This window comes from Capra hircus, chromosome 16, assembly GCF_001704415.2.
Source record: "Capra hircus breed San Clemente chromosome 16, ASM170441v1, whole genome shotgun sequence".
NCBI lineage: Eukaryota > Metazoa > Chordata > Mammalia > Artiodactyla > Bovidae > Capra > Capra hircus.
This window is the reverse complement of record NC_030823.1, coordinates 58,029,253-58,056,552: the sequence shown is the minus strand read 5'-3', so window position 1 is coordinate 58,056,552 and position 27,300 is coordinate 58,029,253. Positions and strand designations below refer to the sequence as shown.

Genomic DNA, 27,300 nt, shown 5'->3' with positions numbered 1-27,300 from the left:
TATGTAAATCAACTATAATTCAATAAAAAATTGCTTACTTTCTCTCTTGTATAAATACTTACAGGAACTTCCTTGGTGGCTCAGATGGTGAAGAATCTGCCTCCGAGGCAGGAGACCTGGTTCGATCCCTGGGTCAGGAAAGTCCCCTGGAGAAGGAAATGGCAACCCACTGTAGTATTCTTGCCTGGGAAATCCATGGACAGAAGAGCCTGGCAGGCTACAGCCCATGGGGTTGCAAAGAGTCAGAACAACTAAGTGACTTTTATTTCACTTTATAAATAGTTAATATTTTCCAAAATATTTTCCACATGTAACAACTCATTTCATCCCCAAATCAATCCTTATTTTACATTTCATAAACTTGAGATTTCTTGTTGCTCACTATTATTTGGTAACCAGAGTGTTGACTGCTTAAAAAATAGTTTTGTTTCTGGTTTTGCTGGATCTTTGTTGCTGCTTGAGCTTTCCTCTAGTTGCGCAGATGGGGGGCTACTCTTCGTAGTGGTGCTCATTGTGGTGACATCTCTTGTTGCAGAGCACCAGCTCCAGGGTGTGTGGGCTTCAGCAGTTGCAGGCTCGTCAGCTCTAGAGCACAGGCTCAGTAGTTGTGGCACACAGGCTTAGCTGCTCTGCGGGCATGTGGGATCTTCCTGACCCAGGGATGGAACCTGTGTCTCCTGCAGTGGCAGGTGGATTCTTTACCACTGAGCCACCAGGGAAGTCCCAGAATGTTATTTTGATGATGATAATGTTGGTATTTCTCTACTCCTTGTGGTTTGATTTATGTACACAATGACTAAGAGTTTACAAAGTATTTCGTGGAAGATAATGTTTTCCACTTTCTCACCCTCCAGTCCTTGTTCCTCTTCTGCTTAGTTTGTCCCTGAGGGAGGTGGGGCTAAAATGACTACCAAATTCACCACCACCCCTGCCTCGCCCCTTGCCAGTGCTCTTAAGAGAACAGTGACCTTCACTTTTCTTAAATTCTTTTCCTACCAAAGCCTTTCTTTAGGCCATAATTTTAGAAGTTTATTGCTATTTCATTTTTGCTTTCTATTTTTCCTTTATTCCATTCCTGGTCATTCCATAATTCTGTGCTACCTTGGACTATTGTTTCCATCAAATAGAAAGAGAATTTAGCAATTTAGGGATTATTTTGCCTAATGCTTTCACTTTTAGGGGGAGGAATTGGACTCCACAGCCTTGAGAATTGCCAAAACTACACAAATAGGTGGTAGACTTGGGCTTGAACCTCAGAAGCTATATGCTCTTTGATCAGATGTCCTTTTTGAGGGGTTTATTTTTGTTTTTTGGCTTCTAGGCTTGCAGGATATTAATTCCCCTACCAGGGATCAATATAGACCCTCTGCAGTAGAAGCACAGAGTCCTAACCATTTGAACTGCCAGGGAATTCACCAGACTAGCAAAGTAATGCTCAAAATCCTCTAAGCCAGGCTTCAGCAGTATGTGAACCGTGAATTTCCAGATGTTCAAGCTGGATTTAGAAAAGGCAGACGAACCAGAGATCAAATTGCCAATATCTGCTGGATCATTGAAAAAACAAGAGAGTTCCAGAAAAACATCTACTTCTGCTTTATTCACTATGCCAAAGCCTTTGACTGTGTGGATTACAAAGAGCTGTAGAAAATTCTTAAAGACATGAGAATACCACATTACCTGGCCTCCTGAGAAATCTGTGTGCAAGTCAAGAAACAACAGTTAGAATTGGACATGGAACAACAGACTGGTTCCAAGCTGGGAAAGGAGTACATCAAAGCTATATATTGTCACCCTGCTTATTTAACTTATATGCAGAGTACATCATGCAAAATGCTGGGTTGGATGAAGCACAAGCTGGAATCAAGATTGCTGGGAGAAATATTAATAACTTCAGATATGCAGATGACACCTACCTTATGGCAGAAAGCAAAGAAGAACTAGAGAGCCTCTTGATGAAAGTGAAAGGGGAGAGTGAAAAAGTTGGCTTAAAATTCAACATTCAGAAAACTAAGATCATGGTATCCGGTCCTATAATTTCATGGCAAATAGATGGGGAAACAATGGAAACAGTGAGAGACTTTATTTTTTTGGGCTCCAAAATCACTGCAGATGGTGACTGCAGCCATGAAATTAAAAGAAAAGCTATGACCCGGTGGCTCAGACGGTAAAAGCATCTGCCTACAACATGGGAGACCTGGGTTCGATCCCTGGGTTTGGAAGATCCTCTGGAAAAGGAAATGGCAGCCCACTCCAGTATTCTTGCCTGGAAAATCCCATGGACAGAGGAGCCTGGCAGGCTGCAGTCCACGGGGTCACAGAGAGTCGGACACGACTGAGCAACTTCACTTCACTTCAACCTAGACAGCTTATTAGAAAGCAGAGACATTACTTTGCCAACAAAGGTCTGTCTAGTTAAAGCTATGGTTTTTCCAGTAGTCATGTATGGATGTGAGAGTTGGACTATAAAGAAAGCTGAGTGCAGAAGAATTGATGCTTTTGAACTGTGGTGTTGGAGAAGACTTTTGAGAGTCCCTTGGAGTGCAAGGAGATTCAACCTGTCAATCCTAAAGGAAATCAGTCCTGAATATTCATTGGAAGCTGAAGCTCCAATACTTTGGCCACCTGATGCAAAGAACTGACTCATTTGAAAAGACCCTGATGCTGGGAAAAATTGAAGGCAGGAGGGGAATGAGACGACAAAGGATGATATGGTTGGAGGCATCACTGACTCGATGGACGTGAGTTTGAGCGAGCTCTGGGAGTTGGAGATGGACGGGGAAGCCTGGCATGCTGCAGTCCATGGGGCTGCAAATAGTCGAACATTACTGAGCAACTGAATTGAACTGAACTGAGGGTAAATACATAATTCCTTAACATAGCTTAAGACAAACATAAGCGACTGAACTGAAGACAAACATTTCCATAAGAAAAACGCATTGGTTAGCTCAAGGTTTGAGAAAATTTAAGTTCAGTTGGAACCAGGTGTCATCATGGCAACACAGAATTTTAAGAGAAACCTCTTTTTAAATTTGTGTAGAGAAGGGGAAAACATCTAACACTTGTTGGTTACCTCCTGCCCCTTAAGAGAGAAAGAAAAAATGTCTGACACTTGCAGCCTATTTCCTCCATTTGGAGACCCCTGGCTTTCCTGCCTGTTACCCTCTCAAATCCTAGTAAGATGTTGAAGGCAGCCATAAAGCCTTTACGCATTTAGGTGAGGTCCACCCTCACCCCCTAGTTGTTTATTTATACCTTGTTTTGTTGAAGTATAGTGGATTTACAAAGTTATATCAGTTACATGTGTACAATATAATCATTCAATATTTTTTAGAGTTATTATAAGAAGTTAAGGGAAGAGTTTATATTAAAAGATGTGAGGTCAACAGGGTCAAATGTCCTTTTGAAGCAGTCAAGAAATAGTCTATTAACAGAAAATACTTTTGTCTTGGAAAAGAGTACTTTGATAAAAATCAATAATTACCCCAAAAGTTATAAAATTGGCGGTATTCCCTGTGCTGTACATTACGTCTTGTTTTTCATTTATTTTATACCTAGTAGTTTGTGCCTCATATTCCGCTTCCCCTATCTTGTCCCTCCCCTCACTTCCACTATTAACCACTAGTTTGTTCTTTATACAAGAACCCCAAGTTTGGGTTAAAAGTCTGCCGAATTGGCTACAAAAAATGACAACAAAGGTTCAGTTCAGTTCAGTTGCTCAGTTGTGTCTGACTCTTTGTGACCCCATGAATTGCAGCACTCCAGGCCTCCCTGTCCATCACCAACTCCCGGAGTTCACTCAGACTCACGTCCATCGAGTCCGTGATGCCATCCAGCCATCTCATCCTCTGTTGTCCCCTTCTCCTACTGCCCCCAATCCCTCCCAGCATCAGAGTCTTCTCCAATGAGTCAACTCTTCACATGAGGTGGCCAAAGTACTGGAGTTTCAGCTTTGGCATCATTCCTTCCAAAGAAATCCCAGGGCTGATCTCCTTCAGAATGGACTGGTTGGATCTCCTTGCAGTCCAAGGGACTCTCAAGAGTCTTGTCCAACACAACAGTTCAAAAGCATCAATTCTTCAGTGCTCAGCCTTCTTCACTGTCCAATTCTCACATCCATACATGACCGCTGGAAAAACCATACCCTTGACTAGACGGACCTTTGTTGACAAAGTATTGTCTCTGCTTTTTAATATGCTATCTAGGTTGGTCATAACTTTTCTTCCAAGGAGTAAGCTAATTTCATGGCTGCAGTCACCATCTGCAGTGATTTTGGATCCCCCCCAAAATAAAGTCTGACACTGTTTCCACTGTTTCCCCATCTATTTGCCATGAAGTGATGGGACCAGATGCCATGATCTTCGTTTTCTGAATGTTGAGCTTTAAGCCAACCTTTTTACTCTCCACTTTCACTTTCATCAAGAGTTAATCTCCGGGAATCTAGTTCTATCTACTCTTTTTTTTCCCTCCACCCTCCCTACACGCTTCGCCGCGGGCTCCATCTCTGGGGGAGTCCCCGGGGGACCAGGGGTCTCCGGCGCCCGGTAGAAGCTGGCGGGTGGCGCGGTCCGGGCTGTCGCCGCCTGCCCGGGTCAGTTCGTGTCGCACGCCCCCGGGCCTGTCGCCCGGCGCCCTTGCGCTCTTCCGGTCACCGGGGCGGGGCAGGCGGCGGCCGGCTCTTACTGCCGCACTCGGACCTCTCCCCTCTGGGGACACTTGCTCTGGGCCATGGCGGCGGCGTGGGGACGGTGCGTGTCTCGGGCATGGCTCTGCAGGTGCGACCTGTCTCATCCCCAAACCCCTAAGGGCGGCCCCAGTTTCGGCCCCAGTAACCCGACCCTTGTTCCGCTTTGCAGAACGGCCTGGCAGGGCTGCGGCCGAAACTACCGCGCCGCTCTGTGCACCGAGTTGAAGCGGCCCCTGGTCATTGAGGAGGTGTCCCCTCGCCCTGTCCAGCCGCACGAGGTAGGTGACTGGCGGGGCCCCTGGACGCCCCCTTCCCCGCGGCCACCACCCACAACCCGCTGGCTCCCCTTCCGGACTGAGTTCCCGAGTGCTCAGCTAGGGGGCGCCCGTGAGACTGGAGCACAACTTTCTGCTGGGCTTCTAGATGGGCCCTTTCCAGGGTCACAAAAAGCCCAAAGTGTAAAGGGAAGATTGTTCCCCAAAACAGAAATGTAGAAGGCCCCAGAGCTGTTGCCTCAGAAACAGGGAATTCTGATTTGCACACAACTTTGCATAACCGCCTGCAAGTTATTGATTTAACACAGATAAATGGACCCCATCCTTTGCTTCCCCTCCTTCAGTGGCAGCATCTAATTATCTCCCCTCCCTCCTCCCCTCAGCCAGCCCTATATTTCCATGATAATGTGCCTTGTGCCCTGCTCTGGTGTACTGCAGTGATGTGGGGTGGGTGGGATTATGTTAGGGTTGTGGGCATCTACCCACGTTTAGGGAGGTGGAAAATGTGGTAGTCACTTTGGCTTTGCCTCTCGATCACCCTGGTGACACTCATCTGGTGTGGAGAATGAGACTGACAAGGTGAAACAGGCAGTGAGTCTCAGGGTTGGAGACCACTGGGAGGGGAAGAAATGTGGCTGCAGTCCCAAAGTATCACTAATGCAAACTCTGGGACTAATTGGATAATTTGGGTGACTGTAGGCTAGCAGCTAGCCTGCTTCTTGGGATTCACATGCTGAAAGACATCCATGTTGAGTTAAGGTGGAGTGGCTTCAGGAGTTTATGTGTGCTATGGAGAAGGCAATGGCACCCCACTACAGTACTCTTGCCTGGAAAATCCCGTGGATGGAGGAGCCTGGTGGGCTGCAGTCCACGAGGTTGCTAGGAGTCAGACATGACTGAGTGACTTCACATTCACTTTTCACTTTCATGCACTGGAGAAGGAAATGGCAACCCACTCCAGTGTTCTTGCCTGGAGAGTCCCAGGGATGGGGGAGCCTGGCGGGCTGCCGTCTATGGGGTCACACAGAGTCAGACACGACTGAAGCGGCTTAGCAGCAGCAGCAGCAGCATGCATGTCAGCACACAATGTTTGAGACAGTCATTGAGACAGCACACAAACAGCTTGAGAGCTGGGCTTCTTCGTTCTGTTATTTGCCCAGACTGTTGTGCCAGGAATTAGCTCATGAGAGCTGGGACTATGTGAGTTTATCCATCACTAAATCTCCATAGTCTGGAACGGTGCCTGGCATGTGGCTGATGCTTAAAATATTGTTGAATGAATGCATTTTGTTCATAAAATATCTTCTTATCAATATGGTCACCTCTGTATGAAATGGGAAATGTAAACAGATAAATGAATGTCACCGATTCTGTCTCAGCCTTCATGTCCTCCCATGATTCCAAGCCCTGTTGAGTTGGGTTGGTATGTGACAGTAGTTCTTTAGCTTCAGGCTGCATCAGATTTATCTTGTCAAAGCAGGTTGCTGGTCTCTAAAGTTTCTGAGTCAGTAGGTCAGGGGTTGAGAATCTGAACATCTAGCAAGTTGCCAGGTGACACTGAATCTGGTAGTCTGGGGAGCACGCTATGAGAACCACTGCTTAACAAGGGCTACAGAAACTGCTGCGGGGCTCCCTCTGCTCTATCTCTGTCATGAAAACACATAAGCTGGGGAGTCTAGTTCTCGCTTCTAGAATTCCTGATTCCCCAAACAGCTGATCATGTTACCTTCTGCTTAAAATCTTTTAATGGCTTCCATTGTTCCATCTATCCTTGGGTTGGGAAGATCCCGTGGAGAAGGAAATGGCAACCCACTCCAGTATTCTTGCCTGGAAAGTCCCAGGGACAGAGGAGCCTGGTGGGCTGCAGTCTGTGGAGCCGCAGAGTCGGACATGACTGAGCAACTAAGCATACACTGGGCCTTTGCACAGGCTATTGCTTTTGTCTGTGCCAGGCTCCCCTCCTCCCTTTTGAATAGTTAACTCCTCACAGTTCGTTCTTCCCTCAAAGGTCAAATTTCCCCATTATGTGCTTTCATAGCACCGTATATTTCTATCTGACATTTTGTGTAGGAGTTGTAGTTTAGCCCATAAACTCTCCTAATTTTCCAGTTAATGTCTGTCTTCTGTACTATACTCTTAGCTTCTTGTCCATTTTGTCCTGTGATTGTGCACCAGTACTTAGTTCAGTACCTAGCATATAGTGGACATTCAGTAAATATTACTGTATAACTGAATGAACTTTGTCTCCAAAGATGTGTACTGATCTGCCTTGTTGCTCTATTTCCTTTGAAGGTCAGAGTTAATGTTCATTTCTGTGGGATTAACTTCGCTGATATTTTGGCCTGTCGTGGTCAGTATCAGGAGAGGCATCAACTTCCCTTCACACCCGGTGAGTATGAAAGGGCCAAATGATTGCTTCAAAAAGAGAAGATATAGAGACTTTGAAAAGAGCTGCTTGATGGACACGTACACACTGCTATATTTAAAATGGATAACCAACAAGGACCTACTTTATAGCATGTGGAGCTCTGCTCAATGTTATGTGGCAGCCTGGATGGGAGTGGGGTTTGGGGGAGAATGGGTACATGTGTGGGTATATCTGAGTTGCTCTGCTGTTCACCTGAAACTATCACAACATTGTTAATCAGCTATACCACAAAACAAAAATTTCAAAAAAATCATAATTGGTAAAAAAAAAAAAAAAGACCCATGTGCTTCATGAGTAGTAGTACCATGGTGGTGTTTGCCTGCTGTCAGTGGTGATTCAGATATGTCAGCTTCGGTACTTCCCTGGTGGTCCAGGGGTTAAGACTCCATGCTTCCAATGCAGGTTTGATCCCTGGTTGGGAAACTAAGATCCCACATGCTATGTGGTGTGGCCTTCCCGCCCCCAAAAAAGACATCTCAGCCTTACTGCTAATTAGAATCACTAGAGCTGTGAAGGAAGGTTCTATGACTGTCTTGTTCAACATTACCCTGCCTGCCCACCCTGGCCCTGTTAGTACTCTTGTATCTGGCTCATACTAAATGCTCAATAAATACTTGATTGATTGATTGAAATACAGTTGACAAGCAATGTTATGTTAGTTTCAGGTGTACTAGGTAGTGATGTGACATTTGCATACATTATGGAATGACACCACAGTAAGTCTAGTAACCCTGTGTCCCATACAGAATTATTATGTAATAGTTATTACTATTTTCCTTCTGCTCTATGTTACATCTCTGTGGTTTTATTGTTTTCTAGAGACTTGTACCTCTTCATCTGCTTCACTTACTTCATCCACCCCTCAATAAATACTTTGAAAAGGCGTAAATGAACAAATAAAATTTGATGCATTATTATGCTCACCAGAATCCTGATCAGAATCATCAGTGGTCATAGTCATTCTCTTGACGGTTCCTCAATTTTACTTTTTCACGGAAGGATCATAAACATCTGGTTGCAGCTACGACTCTCAGTCCTCACAAATACATTCCCCAAGAAACCTGATACCAAAGGATCAGAAAGAAGATACAGAGTTTATCCATTTCTTAGTAGGCTGCTCTCTGACTTGCATTATACTCAATCTGATTACATTTAGATCCCGAGTATGTGGACCAATGACTCATTTTTGTTGGTGAAATTTATTGAAAGAGATATAAGTATAGTTTGGTGTGTATCTATCTACTATATAAGTAATATACAGTTATATACCGTAAATATACAGTACATGTATATTTTATACACCATAGACACCACTGAAGATACAGTCATTGCAAAACAGTTGCAGTGTTTTGGCCTTAGGGCATTTGGTTATGCCTCAACAGTTGGAACCGGTTCCCTCTGTTTGTATTTGCTGACATGCTGGTTGGGGGGGGAAGATGTCTTACTCAATTGAGTTATTCTTCTGGCAGCTCAAGTGGGAAATGTATGATCATTAAACTCAGACATTTTGGAGGTGGAGGAGGAAAGAGCAAACACCACCAGTTCATCCAACTGGGCCAAGTGCTGTATGCATGAATATAGTTCACGTCCTTGAGGGGCCTCATAGTCCAGAAGAGGATACCTGGGAATAGATAAATACCATATGATGAATATTATCATTGAGCGTGCTGGAGGAGCCCAAGGCCCCGGACATCAGGGTCAAAAGTACTTGTATACTCATGGTTCTCTATTCTTTTGCCCATTCTTGAAATTTTCATTTGTGTCATGGTAAGAATGGGACTGCTATAGCTTTTGAAGTTGTGATCATGAAATCTTAATTCACTTTCCTGTGTGTTGGGTATAACACTCCTATTCTTTTTCCTGGATGGGGTAGGGGCAGAACACAAACACTTTTGGCTCCAGAAAGCTCATAGGACAGCCTGTCGATCAGAGTTTTCTCATCTCTCTGGTGCTGGGCTTTACAGATAACCTGATCTTTAAAATTTGTTTTAGGAATGGAGTTTTCTGGGATGGTATTGGAGACAGGCACAGATGTCAGCATGGTGAAAGAGGTAAATTAGTTGAATCTAGGGAACTGATGTGTGGCTAACTATGAGAAATAGTTTGTAGCCAGAGGGTCTTGCTTTTCCTGGACTTTGCCAGCAGACACCAAAGGCAGAATGAGATGGAGTGGGAAGAAACGAATTCTGAATTGAGGGAAGGAAGCCTGGCCTGGCTTCGTTAAGCTTTTTATTACTAATGAAAGGCAGCACCTGGGGTTTTAGTTACTGAAAGGATAGAGAATTCTCAAGTTTCAGTATTTTGTGAGAGAATGAATACTGGGATTCTAATTCATATCAGTTTTTTCCTTTCTCGGTTCAGTCATCGTCCAAAATGTGTTAAACTGGCTTGGCCACCTGATGGGGGTTGTGTGAAAACAGCTGAATTATTTACTAAGCAGCAACACTGAATAGATAATTAAGGGAACCTGTGTCTTACTGGATCAGAAAGAACAATTTTCTTTCTTTTTTGGGTTAATTTGGGAAGGGGTTAAATGGCAAGAGCATACATTTGAACATGCCCTTAATGGTATTTTCCCTTCAGGGAGATCGAGTCATTGGCCTGCCTGGCTTTGGTGGTATGGCTGAAGAATGCATCATTGACCACAAGGTAGCCCTGCGCCTCAATATTCACCCTGGGAGATTCTTTTTCTGCTGTCTTTCATTTTCACCTATCCCTCAGTCCTTCTCCTTTTCCTTTCTTTTCTTTCTTTTTTTTTTTTGTATTCTTTAGGTTATGTCTTGTTTCTCAGCCAAGCATTTCTTTCTTTCAAATGCTAAACCCTTTTTTTTGTTGGTTTGCTTGTTTTGGTGTGACAACCATTGCATAGAGCTTTGTTTGTGTGGAGTGGTTTAATGAAGAAGGGCATTTTGTTTTCTGAGGCCTGGAACAATCGACTGGCTGTCCAACTGGACCATAGTTAGGTGGTTTTGGTAGAAAAACTGGTTTGAAGCCTTGATGTAATGAGCTTCTTCCCCGCGTGAAGCATGTGAAAGATAATCCTCCTGGGAGGTAGCCAGCTGGTGTAGGGGTGTGGCTGTGCAGGATGTGAATGGTGCCCCCTAGTGGTGGCTAGTACACACTTTTTTTGTTTTTGTTTTTTGTTTTTTAAAACAGCTTTATTTAAGGTAAAATTTTTGTACCATGTTATTCACTTATTATATTAATACCGCAGTGGCATGTGTTATATCCTCTGCAGATTGGTTCCTTCCTGATCCAGATGCCAGCTTTAGGATTTTTGAAAGCTGATGTGCCCACATCTTGAAATTGACCATCACTTGCTTGGTCTTGACTTCCACTGGGCTTGGTTCCTGACATGTGTTGCCCTTTGCAAGTCAAGTCATAATATGTATTGAGCAGCCTTTATGAAGAGGTACAGTGCTTAATCTCTAAGTCACTGTTATCTCTTCTATAGAACCTGTGGCAGATTCCAGAAAAGGTGTCCCTCCGAGAAGCTGCCGCCCTGCCCGTGTCCTATGGCACTGCTATTTTCGCCCTGGAGCATCGGGCCTGTACCCAGCCTGGGTGAGGACTGTGTCGACGACAGGGGGATAGATGGCACCTCCTCTAACACCAGAAATGTCCACCAAGACCGTGGCCCTCTGTTCCCTTCCCTGACCTTGTGTACATTCTAAGTCCCTTTGATCATGCTCGACTCTTTGCGACCCTATGGGCTGTAGCCCGCCAGGCTTCTCTGTCCATGGGATCCTCCAGGCAAGAATACTGGAGTGGGTTGCCATGCCTTCCTCTAGGGGATCTTCCCAACCCAGGGATCAAACCGGAGTCTCTTACACCACCTGCATTGGCAGGCAGGTTCTTTACCACTAGCGCCATGTGGGAAGCCCTCCCTGACCCTTACCTCACGGCTATCTAAGGAAAAGCCAAAGGAAGGGAGTGGCCCAAGATTGGAGCCTGGTGCCAGTGGGGATACCCTTTTGCCTGAGAGGGGACGGTAGACTGTGAACTTGGCCAATATGAATTTGGAGAAATCTTTCTCTCAAGTCTGACCCCTCTGGAGATCACTTCCTAGAAAACCTTACATTTTAAAGAGCTGGTTTATTTCAATTCATTTCACTCAGGTTTTAATGGAAGCCTGTGGCATTTGTTTCTGTGAGGCTTGGCTGGGCATCACAGGTCACAAATACTGTAGGCAGGTGGTGTGTTGGTAAAGAATCCACCTGCCAATGCAGTGGACACGGGTTTGATCTCTGGGTTGGGGAAGATCCCTTGGAGAAGGAAATGGCAGTCCACTCCAGTATTCTGAAAAGTCTCATGGACAGAGGAGCCTGGCAGTCTACAGTCCATGGGGTCGCAAAGAGTGAGACAGGACTGAGCACTGAGTGACTGAGCCCAGCACACACATAGTGGTATTTGCCTCTTGAGGCTTGGCTGGGTATACTTAACAGGTATTTCAAGCTCAGAGGTGCTGAGTTTCTCACTTAACTGGGAGCGTTCCCACAGCTTCTTGCTCTTTTCTGAGAGCTCAGAATTGCTCCAGGGAGATGGGCTTAGAAGAACAGCGACTGTACGTGATCATCAGCTTCTAAAATTTGGCAGTGTTTAGTATGGGAGTGATTTTAGGACAGAATTTAAGAAGCAGAAATTGGAGTGGTAGCACAAAGGAACGCTACCACTGAAATGAGGGAGAGGCTACCTAGAGAGATTAAGGATCCTCACCTGGGAATTCTTCGGGACTGGACCAAATTAGTATATGTGTATATATGATCTACATATATAACACGGCCCAAGAGGCTGGAGAGTGTTCATGTACGTGTACGTGTACACGAGGGGGTTAAACTAGATGAACTCTCAGTTCTCTTCTTGTTTTAAAATGTCCCATCTTCAGAATGTTCATGAAATCATATTGCTGGGTGACTTTTGGTTTCTTGAGTAACACTCATCTTTCCCTGCACAGAGAAACTGTTTTAGTGACGGCAGCGGCTGGAGCCACAGGCCTCGCCGTGATAGATGTGGCGACAAACATTCTTCAGGCCAAGGTATTTGCAAGTTCGATTCTCCATTAAAGAATATCACACCTCCCGCTTTCAAACATGGAATATATTCCTTTATTTATAAAAAAATCAGGTGCGAGGTACTGGGAACCTGCAAGTAGCCTGGAGTAGGGTCTTGCCATCTATTTGCTTGCAGACTAGTGAGGGCCTGAGGAGTAAGTCTCTTGTGCTTCCAGTTATTAGACCTTGGTAAGATTCAACTCGCCTCACACCCTCTGCAGATTCTGTTCCTTCTACCTGGAAAGCTCTAAACTGTCTCCCCTTGAACTTCAAATTTAAACTCAGATGCTGTTTTTTTCAGGGGAGTATCCTGTGTCCCTCCCCTCCATGGGACTATTTCTATGTGGTCTCTGAGCATCCTGTACTTCTCTTTCATAGTGTGGTTAGCCCTGTTGGATCAATGTGTCCTTCCCACTGGACTGTAATCCGCCTCAAGGCAGGACCAGTATCGGTTTGATCCATTATTATAATCGCAGCAGCTAGCATGGTGCTGAGACCATCGTAGGCATTCAATAATAATTATTATTTTGTACATTTATTTATTTATTTGGCTATGCTGGGTCTTCAGTCTTCATTTTATCCTGTAGGATCTTCAGTTGTGACATGCATAACTCTTAGTTGTAGCTTGTGGGGTCTAGTCCCTTGACCAGGGATCAAACCTGGACCCCCTACTTTGGGATTGTGGGGTCTTAGCCACTGGACTACCAGAAAATTCCCTAAATAATTATTTCTTGAATGAATGAATAAATACATGAAAGAAAGACCCAATTCTCTATATGGGCTTTTCCTGGAGGCTGTGAGTGTCAGAGAAAAAGCATTTCTTGGAGAAGGTGGACATTTATGCTGACATTTACAGTTGACTAGCAGAAGAGAAGGAAAGGGAAGGCCGCTTAAGTCATGGGAAGACAGAGACATAGGTACTAACATGATTCCTTCAGGGAATGGCAAAGAGCATCTGTGGAGCAAAGGATGTGGGGAATGGTGGGGGGTGACTCTAGAGAGGTGGGAGAGATAGGATCATGAAGCACTGAGGAATCTGAACATTTCTTGGAAACTGTCAGGTGCTATTGAAGATTTCACAGAGGAATGGCATGATTATTTTTGCGTTTTTGCAAAGTTCGCTTTGGTAGCGATGGGGATGAGGGATGGGGCAAGGTCAGGGGGTCAGGTGTAGTGTGGAGGCAGTAGGGCAGATTCTTGGAGCAATTGAGGCCAGAGGTTTTGATCCTTGAAACAGGGCACTGGAGGTGATGATCAGAAAGATACCAAAGTAGAAGAAAATAGAGAATTTGGTGACTGGAGAGCATCCTAATATAGTTGAAGGAACAAGGACTTTGAAGTTGGCCTGCTGTGTTGTGCTTAGTTGCTCAGTTGTGTCTGACTCTGCGACCTCATGAACTGTAGCCTGCCAAGCTCCTCTGTTCCTGGAGATTCTCCAGGCAAGAAGACTGGAGTGGGTTGCCATGCCCTGCTCCAGGGGATCTTTGCAACCCAGGGATCCTGCATTGCAGGCAGATTCTTTACCATCTGAGCCACCAGGGAAGCCCTGGAGTTAGCCTGACCTAGGTGCAAATTCTCGCTCTGTCTCTAGCTTAATAGCTTCAGTCACCTCATTTGTACAATAGTGCTTTTCTCATAGTATGGTTGTGGGAATATTGAGGTCGCATGTGTCATGTACCAGTCTGAGGCATAGTGTGTTGGGGAGGATCCTTTAAAAAGGGATCCTGGTATTATCAGACATGGAGTGGGAAGGCACAGCCTAGATGCTTTGCCATTTGCTGAGACTGAGATCCTAGGAGGAAGTGGTGGGCTCAGTTTTGGATGTGCTGAGTGTGAGCTTCCTCTGGTGCCTAGAGGCACAAAGATACTGTCCCGGTTTGGTGATAATTGGACTGATCTGGAATTTCTCCAGGTGGCAGCTCTCTTTTCTCACATTGACTCTCTTTTGGGAAGGACATGTGAGTTCTGAAACTAGCCGCAGATACCAGGAGGCTCCTCATGGGATATTAACACATTCACACTCAAAATAAGGGCTTATATCACCTCTCAAGGGGGAGACCAAAATTAGTCTCATTGTTTAGAAACACTGACTATTTAATATTTCTGGGAAGACAAGACTGTACTGTTTGTTTTAAATAGATACAAGAAATTAAGTAGAGAGAAAAATTTGCTTTAATTCCAATATTTAATCCCAGGAGACGTGGATTCGATCTCTGGGTCAGGAAGATCCCTTGGAGGAGGAAATGGCCACCCACTCCAGTATTCTTGCCTGGAAAATCCCATGGACAGATGAGCCTGGTGGGCTACAGTCCATGGGGTTGCAAAACAGTCAGACTCGACTTAGTGATTGAGCACACACACATGTATTTTCTTTAGCAGGAATAATGGTTTTAAGCAAAAGCAAACAAACAAATAATGTCATTATGTCACTGCTCAGAACATGTCATTTTGATAACACCTTCCGTTCACAGCGTCTTAGGTTGCTTTCGCATTGCCTGCACAGCAATTATCTTACCCTTGGTCCTCACAGAACCTATGGGAGATGGGGAATGGAAGTGTTTATTATCCCTATTTCGCAGATAAAGAAAGTGAGGCACCTGGAAAGAAAATTATTCACAGCACGCCTCTCTGGGACTTACAAGGAATCCTGGAGTTGGAGTCAGGTGCCCAACCCTAGTCTGGTGTGTGCCCACTATAGCACTCTGTGTGGGTTCTGCTGGGCAGTGCAGCTATTTGAGGGTTCCATTGGGGAGCATTTGAGGGTAACTTTTAGCTTCAAATAGTTATGGGTGAGTCTGGACTTTTTTAAGGGCACAGATGTTCTTGGGTGTTTGAATGCACATTCTGAATGTCACCTTGAAGCCAAAGTGCTTGGGGTGGTGGGGGCTGCACAGTGAACAGGCACCTCTAGGCAATGCTTCAGTGTCTGAAGCTTTTCTGAAGACTTCCAAACCTCAGACCTCCTCACAGTATGGCCCACAGCCATCTATGTCCTCTTTGGCAGGCCGTAGGCATGGCTTTCTCCCAGCTCGAAGGAGTGGGCTTTGGTATCAGTAGCATTGGATTTGAATAGTTGTTCTACTGTCTGTTATGTGAATAATCCTGGCTTAACTACTTAACCTCTCTGGGTCAATGTCTCCATCTTCAGAATGCGACTAACTGTAAGTCGCCCATAATGTTCTTATGAGGTTTAAATAGAATAAATAATTGCTTATGTTTAACAATAGATTCAATTTATCTAACACTTTGTTTCCCAAGTGCTTATTCCTTTTAATTTTAAAAATATATCTCAGTTTACGGATGAGGGTAACTGAAACTTAGAGAAGTTGGCAGGCAATACAGACAGATGTTAAAAGCATAAACTCTAGAGATGAATCCCCTGAGTCTGGATCCCAGTTCTGCCTCCCATGAGCTGTGTGACCTTGGGCAAGATACTCGACTTCTTTGGCCTGTCTCTTCATCTTCAAAATGGGGATAATAATAGTGTGTATATTATTGGGCTATTAAAGTGAAATGAGTTATTAATATATGTAAGGCATTTAGAATAGTGTCTGGCACAGAGTAAGCACTATGTAAATGTTAGATCTTACTAAGTAATTTGCCTTAAGTAACACAGCTAGTTAGTAACAGAGCCAGGATTTGAACTCAGGGCTGTCCGACTTTAAGCTCTTTCCGCTGAATCATGTTTTACCCCCTGAGAAACCTTCTTGATCTTCTAGCTCTAGGTTAGGTGCCTCTAGCTTGCAGTTCGGAGCCCTCTGTGCTGCCCCCATCGTACTGCTGGGTCATGCTTTCTTGGCTCCGAGCTTGGTATTTAGGTTGTATCCTTACTACTTGACTCACAGTGGGTACTCAGGAAATGATGGGCTTCCCCTGGTGGCTCAGATGGTAAAGAATCCACCTGCAATGTGGGAGACCTGGGTTCGATCCCTGGGTTGGGAAGATCCTCTGGAGGAGGCATGGCAGCCCACTCCAGTATCCTTGCCTGGAGAATTCCCATGGACAGAAGAGCCTGGTGGGCTACAGCCCATGGCATTGCAGAGAGTCAGACACGACTGAGCAACTAAGCACAGCAATAGTGGTTTTAATTTTCATTTGGAGAAATGTTTTGTCTCCTGAATTATTTCTTAGCTAGACCCATTGAGCTTCCAAGGTTCCTGGAAATGTGGACCCGGTTGTCAGTGGGGCATGGAGAGGCCAGTGCATTGATGCTGTGTGATGGGCCTGTGTGTTGGATTGAGGCTGGTGCTAAGACAGAGGTCACATTGGTTTCCTTGATCAGCACCCTTTGTTTGGAGGCTGGGTGGGTCGGGTGAGCCCCTCTTGCTACGTATGCTGGACCATCTGAAGTGTTGTGTTCTTCATGTAGGTAATAGCTGCAGCTGGAAGTGATGAAAAGTGTCAGCTGGCAATGCAGAGGGGGGCACAGTCCAGTGTGAACTACAGTCGGGGCAGCCTTAAGGAGGCCGTGGGGAAGCTGGTCGGCACTGGCGGGGTGAACGTGGTCATTGACATGGTGGGAGGAGACGTCTTCCTGGAGGCTCTCCGCAGGTAGGTGAAGTGGTCCTCTTGGGTGGGCTAGACCGGGGGCTCTGCTGAAACCTTGTCAGACCTCTGGCTTCCTTCTGGCCTTGCTGCTTTCTTGTTTTTGCTGCTCACTTTTCCTGTAGGTACTGGCATCAACGGGAACAGCTGAGTGGGTGGGTGAAAAGGAATAGAAGCAGAGGGAAAATCAGGAAATGCTCAAATATAGCAAAAACAAAATAGCCAACTGGAAAATATCCAAAAAGAAAAAAAAAAAACCCACAGACTCTCTAGTTGGCAATATCAAATGCTTTAGAAATTATACATGTGTTAAATTCAGCTCTGCCTGCACCCACTAGCTACTTTATATACATGGTATGGGTAATTCTTTTTTTTTTTTATTAAGCTTTTTATTTTGCACTGGAGTATAGCTGATTAGCAATGTGATAGTTTCAGGTGGATGGCAAAGGAACTCAGCCATATATATACATGTATTCATTCTCCCTCAAACTCTCCTCTGTGGGTAATACTTGAGGAGATCATTGTTTGGATGTTAGAATTACTGGGGTGGCAGACCCCCAGTTCACTATGCACCAAGGGAGAGTCTCTTTTGATCTTACTGGTTTCCGAAGCTACCACCAGTGTAGGTGTCTTCTTGACTTGTTTTATTAAAAAAAAAAAATCACTGGAGATTTCATGGGACTGTTGTATCTGTACTAATTCTCATTCTGTTTCAACCAGGAAGGCTGCAGTGCTCTGATAGTATTAGCTTCATTTCTCATGTCATCCTGGCAAGCATAGTTTTGTGCTTCATCTTAGTTTAAGGTGAAGAAGCAGAGAGAGCAGCTTGCCCACAGAAGGGATCCCTGTGGTCCCCTTACAAGACTGGTTAGTTCCTCTGCTCCTTACTGTCTTTCTTGCTTATGGCTTATTTTTATCTTTTCCTACTGAGAAATCCAAACTGGTGCAGAATGGTTCCCCCCTGCTAGTTTGCAAGGTCAGGAAGAATTCCCAACTGGGGATTTAATGCATGTTGCCTTTTTTGTTGTTGTTAATTGCGGTAAAATACAGGTAACCTAGTATTTAACATTTTAACTGTTTTAAGTGTACAGTGAAACTTGTTCACCATCTCCAATATTGTGTAACCATCTCCAATACAAACTCTGTACCCATTAAACAACTGCCTGCCAACTCTCATAAGCTCTATTCTATTTTCTGCCTCTGTTAATTACTGTCCATTGCTTTTTCTTCCCTCATTCTGTTTTTTTATTGTGGTAAAAAGTATATAACAAAAGGCTTTCTGTATTAACTGCTATAAAATGTAGAGTTCAGTGGTATCAAATATATTTACATTGTGAAACAGGTCTTCATGACTTTCTTCTTGCAAACCTAAAATTCTGTACCCATTAAACAACTCTCTTCTCCCCTTCTCCCCAGCCCTTAGTAATCACTATTCTACTTTGTTTCTATTTTAGATACCCCAAATAAGCAGAATAATACAATATTCATCTTTCTGTAAGTGGCTTGTTTCACTTACCGTAATGACCTTAAGGCTCATCCGTGTCTTAACATGGGACAGAATTTCCTTCCTTTTTAAGACTATATAATACTCTACTGTTTGTATATAACACCTTCTGTTTACCAGTCCATCAGTGGATGGACATTTGGATTGTTTCCACCTCTTGGCTTTTATAGATAGTGCTACTGTGAACTTGGCTCTTCAAATACCTCTTCAAGACTCTGCTTTCAGTTCTTTTGGATCTCAGAAGTGAGATTGCTGGGTTATATGGTAGTTCTAGTTTTGAGTTTTTGAGGAACCTCCATGCTATTTTCCATAACATTTGTACCATTTTACATTCTCACCAATGTTCCTTGAGGGGTCCATTTCTCTAGATCCTTGCTAACACTTATTTTCTATTTTATATTTAATAGCAGCCTTCCTGGTAGCTGTGAATGTGCATTGTCTTTTATAATCTTTGTTTTTTCCTCCTTTTCCCCTCAGCCTGGCGTATGAGGGCAGGATCGTGGTGGTAGGTTTCGCTGGAGGAACCATTGCTTCTGTACCAGCCAATCTTCTGCTGCTGAAGAATATTACTGCCATGGGGCTCTACTGGGGCAGATACCGGCACCAGAACTTTCCCGTCTTCTCCAGAAGCCTATCCTCAGCACTCCAGTACTGCCAAGAAGGGCGCATCCAGCCGCACATTGGAGAGGTTTTTAAACTGGAAGAGGTGAGATGCTCTTGGGTTCAGTCGTTCAGTCATGTTTGACTTTGCGACCCCCTTGGACTGTAGCCCACCAGGCTCTTCTGTCCATGAAATTTTCCAGGCAAGAATACTGGTGTAGGGCGCCACTTCCTCCTCCAGGGGATCTTCCTGATCCAGCAGTTGAACCCACATCTCTTGTGTCTCCTGCATTGGCAGGTGATTCTTTACCACTGCACCACCTGGGAAACCCCAGAGACACTCTTAAGGGATATGATATAGCTAGTCAGTCAGTTCAGTTGCTCAGTCATGTCCGACTGTTTGCAACTCCATGGACTGCAGCACGTCAGGCTTCCCTGTCCATCATCGACTCCCAGAGCTTGCTCAAACGTATGTCCATCAAGTCGGTGTTACCATCTAGCCATCTCATCCTCTGTCGTCCCCTTCTCCTCATTTTCCCCAGTAATATAGCTAAGGCCAGGAAATAATGTGTCAGACTATGGGATGATTTCTCTCTGCATGTGTGTGTGCTAAGTCGCTTCAGTTGTGTCCGACTCTTTGCAACCCATGGACTGTAGCCCACCGGGCTCCTCTGTCCATGAGATTCTCCAGGCAAGAATACTGCAGTGGGTTGCTGTGCCCTCCTCCAGGGGGTGGATATTCCCAACTGAGGGATTGAACCCCAGTCTTCTGCATTGCAGGCAGATTCTTTACCACCTGAGCCACCTGGGAAGCCCCAATTTCTCTCTAGATACTATAAATCTTCCTTATATGGAATTAAAGGGTGAAAACAATGGGGTCTCACAGGCTGCAGGGTCATAGGGTTTCTCTCTGTCTTGTAGGTTGTATAGTTATATACTCAGGCTTAGTAAGTCAGAGGGAAACTGAAACTGTGAAGGCCATGAAGAAGCTGGATTTTGAGGGCTCTTGTCTACATCACTGGTGTCTCAAACAGAGGGTTGTGATAGTACTTTAGAAAATGATTTACTGGTGTTGATATGAACTCTGAACTGCACAGCATACAAGTTTAAAAAGGAAGCCCTTCATTTGACCTTTGGTTTTAGAATACAGACTCTTTTAAAGTACAACCAGATGATCTAAGCTGGAGTTCTGTGAACAGAACAGCAAATCAAGCTCGGTATCATATGACTATAATTCATCCATTAGTCACTGTAGTTAATTTTGTTGGCTATTCAGGCCCTTTTTTTCACTCCTTTACAGTCCCATTAATGTGGCTTAAACGTCCTCCAAAGTGTAATTATGTGCATGCATATGCAATGTAGTCGCGAATGCAAATCTGTTAGCCATTCCCTGTGAAGGGTTTTTTTTTTTTTTTTTTTTGGACAGTACTGCATGACTTGTGGAACGTTAGCTCCCCAGCCAGGGGTCCAGCCAGGGGTCAAGCCTGGGCCCTGACAGTGAAAGTGCTGAGCTACTGGACTACCAGGGGGTTCATGCAGTTTTTTTTTTTTTTTAAATATGTTTTACTCTTCAAAAGACTGGTTTGGTAACTCTAGTCAGCCACTGGTGGAGGCGATGTTTTGTTCATATGCAGATTAGTGGAGCCCAAGGTGCCAGGTTTCATTCTCTCCAGCCTTCCATTTTTATGTTTTTCCTATGATGAGATGAGACACATTCTTCTCAAACATGATTTACTTTCTTCCTCATCTTTTTGGTATGTTAGTCGAGAAGATAATGTTCAGCGGTAAAAAGAGAACCTTATTGGCCATCAGGAAACTGAGTAGATTCTGTTTCCAGCTTTGTCCCCATCTATTTGCAATTTTGTGGAAGTCCCCTCACCTTTCTGATCTTCACTTTCCACATCTGTAAAGTTGAGGAGTAGGCATTCCCTTGTGCTCCAGTGGTTAGGATTCGGTGCTTTCCCTGCTGGGGCCCAGGTTCAATCCCTGGTGGGGGAACTAAGATCCCATGAGCCACATGTCATGGCCAAAAAAATGCTGAGGCTTTCAGTTTTTTCTTCCGAGCCACATTCTGAATGAGAGTGAGCTGCTTGGCTCTGCAGCTCCATCTCTGCTGGGACCTCAGTGAAGTGAAGTGAAGTGAAAGTGAAAGTCGCTCAGTCGTGTCCAGCTCTTTGCGACCCCATACAGTCCATGGAATTCTCCAGGCCAGAATACTGGAGTGGGTAGCCTTTCCCTTCTCAAGGGGATCTTCCCAACCCAGGGATCAAATTCTCCTGTATTGCATGCAGATTCTTTATCCACTGAGCTATCAGGGAAGCCCTGGGACCTCAGTACTGCACGTTTTATTTCTTGTGTTCATGCTTTTCTTTTCAGAAAAGGTTTTGTGGCTTAAAAACTTGAAAAGCATCAGTTTAGAGAATTTCTGTGTCCCTTTCCTCTTTTAGTATGTGACTCGTAAACTGAGGTTTGCTTTACCTGAGGCTCATATACACCTGCTGATAGAGGATAAGAACAGTTAGGCAGTAGCCAAGTGGAAACATGTGCTAGTTTGAGTTGTTTCTTCTCTGCTTTGATGTGTTCTAGGTACTGCTCAGGAGGAAAGCTAGAGGTGATTATTGTTTTAATTACCCACATTGAAGTTCTCTCTTCTCTTAAACACAGATTACCTAATTATTAACAGTTCTCAGGTTCCATTTGCCTACCTCTGCAATGAGGACTCTGCATGTAGGATTTTTCTAGATCTTCCCACTCTGCTGACTTTTCTGTTATTAACTGTTGTCTGAGGCCATGTTCCCTAACACATTTCAAGCATCTCATTCACACTCTGTCCGTTTACTATTTCGTCCCTTTCTTCTTCTTTCAGTATGCAAGCTATTTAGAATAATAGTAATAATGGCAGCTCACAGACGGTAGGTGTTTATTATGGGTCAAGAACTGTGCTAAGCGCTTTACAGGCATTTTGTAATCAATCTTCACAACAAACCTTTGAAATATGAACAATCTTTTATCACATGTTACAGGTGAAGAAATCAAACCTTGTAAATGGTAAGAAACCTGTCCAATGACATGTAGTAATGACAGACCTGGAATCTAGTTCAGGTATGTCCCTGACTCTGGAATCAGAGCTCCTTAAGGTAAGGTCAGACTCTGTCCTTAAACAGATCAGAAAATTTCTTCTTAGAAACTGTTTCCTAGAGCATGAAGTTGATCCATCTGTCATGGAGGCATCTATGTGAACAAACTTATTGTTAAAGTGACCAGGAGTCGTGAATTTTTAAAATGAAGATTAAATGAAATTATAATTAATTTCACTAAACTTTAAAGCCTGGGTAATAATACTTTTTTCATGTAAATCAGTTAACATATTGGACACATTTGTCAGAACCTGCTTGGGCTTGGAAAATGACCGTTGTACTTGTATTTCTATAATACCAGAGATATCGGTGCTTCCCAACTTATATTTTCTCCTGAATATGTAGAATATTGGTTTGACTTTGGTAGTTGATATTAATATTGTTCCTGACCAGAGTTCTTGTACTCCTTAATCAATAGAAGTTGATAAGAGGCCAGAGGAAGAAATCAGGCAAGGCTTTGCAGAGACAGCAAAAAAAAAGGAGTAGTTTCCTTTGCTCACTCCCTGAAGTGGGGCAAACTGCTTCCTCAAATGGGGTGAGGGTACCACTAAGCCCCTGGAGAGGGGCTTAGTGGTCTGCCCACCCCCTTGGTGGTGCCGTTTGCAGAGATCATGCTGCAGCCCCCTGCTTTTGCCCCTAACACCTCAGAAGTGGCAGGTAGGTTTTTTGTCTTTCTGTATCATGTTGTTCATAATTTGCCCCAACTGCACATGTGTGCAGTTATTTTAGTTTTTAAAAGAATATTTGCCTGCTCTGTGTCTTAGTTGTGTCATGCAGGATCTTCAGTCTTTATTGTGGCATGCAGGTTCTTTAGTTACGGCATGTGAACTCTTACTGTGATATGCAAATTCTTAGTTGAAGCATGCAGGATCTTTAAGTTGCAGTATGTGAGATCTAGTTCCTTGACCAGGAATTGAACCTGAACCCCCTGCACTGGGAGCATGGAGTCTTAACCACCAGAGCACCAGGGAAGTTCCCCTGTAGTTATTTTTAGTCCCTTCCAGTTTCTTTGTGTTCTGTTGCTCGAGGGGACAATTGTCCAGGTGTAAGCACCACAGCAAAGGGTCCCAGCTTCTAGTCTGTTTCAACATGATCACATATTTTGTATCATAGCCTTTTTAGTAGGCGTGAGGTATGAACTTCTGTAACCCTGTGTACTTCTCCTTTATCTACTTGTCATTACTGGTTCCATGTTTGTCGTAGTTTCCCATAGTCTATAAACTCCATGGAGGCAGGGACCATGTGCTGCCGCACCTGTGTGTCTCCGGATTCTGCCAGGTACACAGTTATCTGTCAGGTGAATGATTGAGAGTAAGGGGCTCTAGGATCAGACCACCAGAACTCACACCCTGGCGCTGCAACTTAACTGGCTGTGTGACTTACATCTTTGTGATTTAGTTTCCTCATCTGCTGGGAGGGCAGTAACATACCCAATTGTTGCAGGAAGGGGGCCCCTTCCAGGGCCCAAAAGTGGGCTGTTGCCTAACACTCAGAAACTAATTGTCTGAGGAGATACAGGTGCTGACAAAACAAGAGACTTGATTGGGAAAGGGTGCTTAGATGGAGAGCAGGAGGATAAGGGAACCCAGAAGAGCTGCTCTGCCACGTGGCTTGCAGTCTTGGGTTTTTTGGTGATGGTCTTCATTTCCCGGTTATCTGGGGCCAATCATTCTGACTCAGGGTCCTTCCTGGTGATGCACACATTGCTCAGCCACGATGGATGTCAGGGAGGAGGATTCTGGGAGGTCGTAGGACACGTGGAGTCTCCTTTTGGCCTTTCCCGGATTCTTCCGGTGGGTGGTGGCTTGTTAGTTCCGAATTCCTTACCAGGACTTCCTGTTGTAAAATAACTCACACAAATGGTTACCACATCTGACACCACCTGGCCAGGGTGGGTGGTTGCAGTCAGTTTCCCCTGACACAGTCTTCCAGAGTTGACAATTAAAGAAGATAATACACATAGAAGCACATAGCAAACATGTTTAAAGGAAAATGAGTAGTCATTATAAAATAACAGAGTTGAGCTTTTTCAGTCCCTGAACTGTAACATTTTGCATTGACACTTTGTGCGTGATAAGTCGCTTCAGTTGTGTCAGACTCTTTGTGACCCTGTGGACTGCAGGACTCCAGCCCCTCTGGCCCATGGGATTCTCCAGGCAAGAACACTGCCATGCTCTTCTCCAGGGGACCTTCCCAACCCAGGGATCAAACCAGCGTCTCTTATTTGTCTCCCGCACTGGCAGGCAGGTTCTTTACCACTAGCACCGCCTGGGAAGCCTGTTGACACTTTAGAGGACAGGATTAGGGACACAGTCTCCAGGTTTTGAATTTTTACTAGAATTTGTTGTTTTCTGAACTGTTATGTCTGTACCATGATGGGTGGATCATGAATTAGCACTGTGATCTGCTCAGAGGGTGGCATTATTTGGATGTGCTGGGTTTCTTTTCTGTAGGGAGCCACCCACACACATCTCAGTGTGACACAATACTTACACCTCACGGAGCTGAACTTGTGTGAAGGCTGGGTGACATCACCCCATGAACAGGTTTAATGGGTAGAAACTGAGGTTTCCTCAGTGTATCTGTGGAATATTCTAAAGAGTTAAATTACTCTGTTTTGATAGAATGTGTATTATTTTAGTCCATTGCTCTAGACCCAGTTTATGGGCCCCTCACATCAGCCAGCCCACCTGCCCTAGGCCCTGGCCACTTACCACACTTGTCTTGTCCCCACAATGATGCAGCCCACGGCCTATCCCTAGGGTCCGTCTCCTGATGCTGTTGACTGTCTCATACTTTCCCTAAGTATAGGGCTGATCTTAGGCAAGGTCACTGCTTTGTTCATCAGGGAGCTGCTGAAGCTCTAGCTTCTCCAGAAACCAGATGTGGGGCTCTGGGTAACACCGTGCAGAAGTGTGGGGGAACTCCCTTGCAACTGGACAAGTGAGACTGGAGATAAATCGCTTGCCTTTCCTCTTTTTCTATGTGCCTTGGGTCCTATACTGCCTCTCTGGAGAGGCCCCAAGTGGACAACAACCAGCTGCATCAGTCCCTGAAGCTATGAGCAGTTCAGGATTGGTAACACTCTTCTTGTGCTTCCTCTTCCTCCTTCCTTGATTCACCCCAGTTTCCCTCATCCTTCCCCGCTAGCACTGCAGTGTAGCATTAGAACATATGTTTTGATCAGGCTGTATTTTCTAGGGAACCCAGGCTGACACTTACTATTGAAAATTTATTTATTTTTGTGTTTAATAATATATGGCTTGACTTTTTTTTTAAAAGTCAGGTTTATTGAGGTATAGTTGCATATTCAAAATCCAAAATTGAGTATTCAAAATTCTCCAAGTCAGGCTTCAACAGTATGTGAACCATGAACTTCCAGATGTTCAAGCTGGTTTTAGAAAAGGCAGAGCAACCAGAGATCAAATTGCCAACATCTGTTGGATCATTGAAAAAGCAAGAGAGTTCCATAAAAACATCTACTTCTGCTTTATTGACTACGCTAACGCCTTTGACTATGTAGATCACAACAAACTGGAAAATTCTGAAAGAGATAGGAATACCAGACCACCTTAACTGCTGCCTGAGAAATCTGTATGCAGGTCAAGAAGCAACAGTTAGAACCATACATGGAACAATGGACTGATTCCAAATTGGGAAAGAAGAGCACGTCAAGGCTGTATATTGTCACCTTGCTTATTTAACTTACATGCAGAGTATATCATGCGAAATAACGGGCTGGATGAAGCACAAGGTGGAATCAAGATTGCCGGGAGAAATATCAGTAACCTCAGATAGCAGATGATATCACCCTCATGGCAGAAAGTGAAAACTAAAGAGTCTCTTGATGAAAGAGGAGAGTGAAAAAGCTGGCTTAAAACTCAACATTCAAAAAATTAAGATCATGGCATCTGGTCCCATCACTTCATGGCAAATAGGTGGGGAAACATTGGTAACAATCAGAGATTTTACTTTTTTGGGCTCCAAAATAACTGCAGATGGTGACTGCAGCCATGAAATTAAAAGATGCTTGCTCCTTGGAAGAAAAGCTATGACCAACCTAGATAGCATATTAAAAATCAGAGACATTACTTTGCTAACAAAAGTCCATCTCATCAAAGCTATGGTTTTTCCAGTAGTCATGTATAGATGTGAGAGTTGGACTCTGAAGAAAGCTGAGTGCTGAAGAATTGATGCTTTTGAACTGTGGTGCTGGAGAAGACTCTTGAGCATCCCTTGGACTGCAAGGAGATCCAACCAGTCCATCTTAAAGGAAATCAGTCCTGAATATTCGTTGGAAGGACTGATGCTGAAGCTGAAGCTCCAATACTTTGGTCACCTGATGCAAAGAACGGACTCATTTGAAAAGACCCTGATGCTGGGAAAGATTGAAGGTGGGAGAAGAAGGGGATGACAGAGGATGAGAAGGTTGGATGGCATCACCAACTAGATGGACATGAGTTTGAGCAAGCTCTGGGAGTTGGTGATGAACAGGGAAGTCTGGTATGCTGGGGTCTCAAAGAGTCAGACATGACTGAGCGACCGAACTGAATTGTATATAGTAGTGAAAGTCGTTCAGTCACGTTTGACTCTTTTTGATCCCATGGACTGTATAGTCCATGGAATTCTCTAGGCCAGAATACTGGAGTGGGGATCTTCCTTCTGCAGGGGATCTTCCCAACCCAGGGATCGAACCCAGGTTTCCCTCATTGCAGGCGGGTTCTTTTATCGGCTGAGCCACCAGGGAAGCATATAGTAAAACTTGTTCTAACTTTGACAAACATACATAGTCATGTAAGCACCACCCTGCAGTCAAAATGCAGATCATGTCCGTCACTCCAAAAAGTTCCCTTGTGCTCCTTTGTCATCAGTCCCCTCCTCCTATCCCTGCATCACCTAGAAACCATTGATCTGCCTTCTCTCCCTATAGTTTTGTCTTTTGCAGAAGTTTGCATTAATGGAATCATATACTACAACAGCCTTTTGAGTTTGGTGTCTTCAACTTTGCAAAATGAGGTTCATCCATGTTTTTGCCTAAGTCAGTAGTTTTTTCTTTCACCAAATGGTAGATATTTG

General features: G+C 44.4%; 1 protein-coding gene across 1 annotated transcript in view; it reads left to right on the top strand.

The window, feature by feature from the left end:
• LOC102182333 (quinone oxidoreductase-like protein 2) overlaps nt 4,517-27,300 on the top strand; it is a 31,166-nt gene continuing 8,382 nt past the window's right edge. Inside the window, exons 1-9 of the mRNA XM_018060637.1 lie at nt 4,517-4,772; nt 4,854-4,962; nt 7,252-7,348; nt 9,380-9,438; nt 9,971-10,036; nt 10,842-10,951; nt 12,342-12,423; nt 16,808-16,989; nt 18,965-19,193. Of these exons, the coding sequence (XP_017916126.1) occupies nt 4,726-4,772; nt 4,854-4,962; nt 7,252-7,348; nt 9,380-9,438; nt 9,971-10,036; nt 10,842-10,951; nt 12,342-12,423; nt 16,808-16,989; nt 18,965-19,193 (981 nt within the window). The 5' untranslated portion in view covers nt 4,517-4,725. The remainder of the gene's footprint in view (nt 4,773-4,853; nt 4,963-7,251; nt 7,349-9,379; nt 9,439-9,970; nt 10,037-10,841; nt 10,952-12,341; nt 12,424-16,807; nt 16,990-18,964; nt 19,194-27,300) is intronic.